This window comes from Parasteatoda tepidariorum, chromosome 6 (genome assembly GCF_043381705.1).
Source record: "Parasteatoda tepidariorum isolate YZ-2023 chromosome 6, CAS_Ptep_4.0, whole genome shotgun sequence".
Lineage (NCBI taxonomy): Eukaryota > Metazoa > Arthropoda > Arachnida > Araneae > Theridiidae > Parasteatoda > Parasteatoda tepidariorum.
In genome coordinates this window covers 50,401,727-50,406,929 of record NC_092209.1, presented here as the reverse complement: position 1 = coordinate 50,406,929, position 5,203 = coordinate 50,401,727, and the positions used below count along the sequence as shown (strand labels likewise).

At 28.3% G+C, this 5,203-nt stretch overlaps 1 protein-coding gene across 1 annotated transcript; it reads right to left on the bottom strand.

Annotated features, from left to right (window-relative positions):
* Positions 1–1,366: 1,366 nt before the first annotated feature.
* LOC139425818 (zinc finger BED domain-containing protein 5-like) lies at positions 1,367–2,305 on the bottom strand. The gene has a single exon (XM_071181786.1). It carries the CDS (start codon positions 2,303–2,305, stop codon positions 1,367–1,369), a length of 939 nt encoding a protein of 312 aa, XP_071037887.1.
* Between the last annotated feature and the right edge of the window lie 2,898 nt (positions 2,306–5,203).

The window sequence follows — 5,203 nt, the reverse complement described above, 5'->3', positions numbered from 1 at the left end:
ATATATATATATAATTTATAAAGTTTGAGCAGGATGTGGGTTGCAAAAAATATAATTGAGTCTTATAAGGAGAAGAAACGAAATTAATTTCCGAAAAACACAATAATATACTTGAAAATTAAAAAAAACGTCTTTCGGTGCATAATTAAAGTGCTTAAGATAAGCTTAGGGTCAAAAACACTACATTCTACGCCGGGAAAAATACATGTGAATTTCCGTGTTGACGTGTTTTCTCAACTGATTGAAAAACATATTGTAAATTTTTTTTTAATGAGAATTTGTTTTAAGAACTCGTCAATAAATATATTTGTCAATCACCGAGAAATAATTTTTTGTAAGCGGAATTGACCTTTGTTTCTTTCAAACTCTGAAAACAGATATATAAAAACATTATAAATCAATTGTTTTGTATTATTTTGGCAAAAAAAACACTAATTTTTTATGTTTTCGTGAAATTTTAAAAAACATTTTTAAACTTTATTTTTTTACTTTAAAAATCAAAAATATACTCTCAGTAGTATGTCTAATTCAAATTTTGTTATAATTCCAATAAAAATTAAAAAGTTTAAGCAATCACAGAAATTTTTCTAATCCCAGAAAAAAAGGAAAGAAAAAAAATCTTGTTTTCCTTTTTTTTTAATAAAATTAGAATGTTTCATGAACATAAAGGTAAAGTTATTTAAACACCTCAGTACACAAATACCATTATCTTTATTTAAATATTTCATTAACACTGTAAAACATTAAGGATCAAACTACTGTAAAAAATATCGGTACTCTGGGTGCCGATAATTTTTACCATGAACTCCATTTTTGCTGGATCATGTTACAGAAAAAAAATCTTTTATGTCGTAATTTTTACAATATTTGCAAAAAAAAAAAAAATTACTAATTGTTGTAAAATGCAGGGGTCTGTTTAGAAGAAATTTGGGTCCGTTAAACGGACTCTTCACAAAATATTTTAACATAAAAACGGACCCTTCACAAAATAATTTATCTTTTAATCGGACCCTTCACAAATTTGTTTATCTTCATTATTGGTTTGTTAATCGAATAAACCAGCGATTCTCAACCTGTGGGGCACTTGTTTTTAGTGGCCTGTGGGGCACGAAATGCCCTTGTTTTTAGTGCAGAAAATCATACTCTACTCTTGCCCGAAATTCAAATAGTGATTAATTACTGAATTGTATTTTGGTTTCGCCACTTGTCGTGAAGTCTGTGAATTTTTCTTCCTCATTAATTAAGAGTCCTTCGGAAGTCTTATGAAATGGATCCCTAACCCACTAGTAACTGGCTATCAGTTTGTCGTCAGCAAGAAAATACTTTTTCAAATTCTTCGTCAGCATGGCTAAATGATTTTCAATGGTTACAAAAACGACATCTTCAATTGTTCTTCAGCTTTATAAGTGTTAGTACAATTATCCTCATTTGAAATTGAAAATATTGTTAGATTTTTTTCCAATTTTCTACAAAAAGTATTAACTTTATCACTCGTATCCAACATATGTGTATTTGCTTTTTGGAGTTGAAGATTCAAGTTATTTAATTTCTGGAATAAGACAACCAAGTAGCTCAATTTCATCACAAATAAACAATCGCGAAAATTCTCGGCTTCCGGTCTGCTATCTTCTAGGAAAATGGTGATTTCTTCTCTTAATTCACAAACACGTTGCAAAAATTTCTCACGCAATGAACATCTTGCCTCGCAATTAAATAGTATTGCTGAATGTACTGAACCCATGACTTTACGAAGTGCGGAAAAGATTCTCGATCTCAGGGGTCTCATTCTTATATAATTTACTATGGTTACAACCGTAGTTAACACAATATTCAAACCACGACTCATTTCCTTCGAAGCCAAAGCTTCTCTGTGGATCAGGCAATGTGTCCAGACGCATTGAGGCGATTTTTGTTTTACAAGTGCTTGTACACTTTTGAATCTTCCGGACATTATACGAGCACCATCGGTGCATATTCCGACGCAATTTTTGATTTCTATGTTCTTTTCATTCATGAAATCATTTAAAACAGCAAATAATGCGAGCGCTGTTATTTTGAGATCGATTGATTTGCAGAAAAGTAGTTCTACAATTAACTTATTATCACAAAATCGAATATAGGCAATTGAAAGAGCATCTATATTAATGTCTGTTGCATAATTAAGCTGTATTGAAAACCATTTGACACGCAATTTTGAGAAAAGCTGTAATTTTAAATCTTCAGCTAGATCACCAATTCGACAAGCAACAGTATCATTTGAAAGAGGTGTGGACTGTAATTGTTTTGAAAAATCATCTCCGAACATAGTCAAATTACAATCTCAATTGCTGCTGGCTTTTACTTTACTTTTGTTTTAGCAGTTAAAAATAATTTAGAGACTGAATTCAAAATACTCAATATACATTATTGTTGTATACATTTTACTGTTAGCGGGGGGCGCGATGAAAATTCTGATTAGAAACTGGGCCGCGAATACTGAAAGGTTGAGAAACGCTGGAATAAACCCTTCCCAGGAAGGGGGGGGGAAGAAAGACAGATCAAAACGAACTAAATTTAGCCTTCGCCAGACGCTTCTTCCATTATTCGTCCGAAATGAATATTCCGCGTACAGCAGTATAGACTAAATACCAAATATTTGTATGTTGCATCTCCAATTTAGTAGCAGCAGTTGCTGTTTATTTTTTAAAATTTAATTTTTTTAATCATGATTTTACAGTGTTGAGCATAATCTCGTATGTCTTTACAATTTGAAAACTCCGTGAAAAAGCTTTATTTGCAATCACGGACCCTATTTGCACAAATTCACAAAAGCAAGACCCTGGTTGAAAGAATGTGACTTAATGTTTATTTTATATTCACAAATTAAGAGTAATTTTTTCACAATTTTACGAAAGCGGACCTTTCACAAAATGTCTGGACAGATCCCTGAAGTGATTGAGTCACTCTAATGAAATAAATATAGTTGTAAAAATTACAGTATAATATTATACGGAACAAATGGGTTTTGCGGTAAAATGGATGTCCGATGGGTGCATCCAAAGTGCCGATATTTAATACCCTAATTTGATCTATAATTTTCAGCAGTGCATAAATTTAAAAAAATGCTTTATGCATAATGTAAACTAGTTATTTAAGACAAATATATTTCTAAATAAATTCGCTATTAATTATTTTAACTAATTTAAATTATTTTCAATTTAATTTAGAATAACTTTCAAAAATGTTAAACATTTTATATCTTGTGGCATTGACAAGTATGATAAATATTAACTTGACGGCACAACTAGTTTTTAATTAACAAAGAATTTTTCAAAATTAAGTTACATGAACGATAGTTTTAAATCATTCTCTGCCTGAACTGTAATTTTTTCAAAACATTTTAATTGCAATAGATTTTTGCGTTTTTTGCAGCTGGCACTCAAAAAGCTCGAAAAATTAGTGTTAATCTTCAAATTGATTAAATCTATTCAAGCGCATATTATTAAGCCTGAAGAAAAATGAGTAACAAAAGTAATACCGATAAGCATTAAAATTAGCGAAGCATGAAACATCGATAATTGGCTTCTTAATTAAGCAAACGAAGCAGAAAAGTTTACGTGGTCCCAACTAGAAATTACATATTGCACATTCATAGTTTTCCGGCATTAAAAATAACTTCATAAATGTAAAGTATTTATTACTTATTATTTTGTTGAAAAAAGTCTTAAATAATGTGTACTCTACTAGACAACAAATAATAAAATATCTTCAAAAAAATTTTCTTTTATTTGGAATTCCTAAATTAACAATATTGAAAGTATAAATTTATAAATGAAATAATACAATTATTAAACTTCATAAAATAATAAAAATATTAACTTGTAAAAAACGTTTTTTACGGTACTTCATATCTCGAACAGGAAAATTAAGATGTGAAAAATGTATAGTATGATTAAAGTAAAAATCAAATTGCTAAATTGAAAAAATAATATGTAAAATAACCACATTTATAATAATTGAAATGATATTTTAATTACTTAATTCAAGAAAATCATCATCTGCCCCCCCTTAAAATATCTATAAATCCCCCTTATTAAGAAGTAATATTTTTTGTACGAAATTAGAACAAAAACAAATTTTTTAAATGTTACTTTCATCATTCTTTGAAAAATACTTTTTTCATTGTATTTTTTTTTTCCTAATTCATCATGCATAGAAAACAAATTACATCATTTCTTCAAATAGATTAAATGTTTGATTACTTTTATCTTTTTCATACCTTCTGTTTTGGGAAAGAGTAGAGTTCTTACTTTTCCGAAGCGAAAATCTATAATGCCATTTTGTAAATACTTCTGTTCATTCACTGCAAAAACTCCGGATCAAATTAAGGTATAAATTACTGGTAGGTTGGATGCATCATCCGTAAAATCTATTTTACAGTAATATTCATTTAATAGGAAAAATCAATTGTCTTATGATAATTATTACTGTAAAAAATTACTGTATGTCGGAATTTTTATTCCGATAAAAATTGATTCTGTGAAAAAAAGTATAGGCACATAAGAGTGCCGGTATACAGAGTTCAACTTCAGCCTTTTTTGTATCATATCAATCCTTTGAAGCAAAATTATAAATTTCAGAGGCATAATCATTTGCGAATTTCGTTATTATTTAACATAAGTTTAAAAATAACCTTTCGCAAATATTTAAATAAAAAACAAAAGTGATCTTAATCTTTCAATCTATGTTGAACTAGTTCAATATTCAACTGGATTTGTCAGCGGACATTTTATTTATTTTTAATGAAGTTGTAAATTCTTTAAAATTAAATAAATAAATAGAATATGAATTTCAAAATTTATTACACAGGTACAAATATTGTTAAACATGATAAAATACGAAATAAAAAATTTTCATTGATATTTTACTTTTAATATTTATTCGACAATTCTATTTTGTAACAAGCTTTTGCATTAAATAAAAAAAAATATCACTAAGCTTAAATATTTAAAATTACTGGAATAGACAAAAATCGCAAGTTAGTTATATGTCTTGAAACGCTTAAAAGTATTATTTGCTTACTTTAAAAGTATATATATATATATTTTAGGGATTAGGATTAAAACAGGTCATAGGTCGGGAAGAAGGGTACAAAATTTATTTATTAATTATTAGACAAGAGCAGTCATGAGAATGAGTGAAAGTTTTAATTTTTCCTTTAACA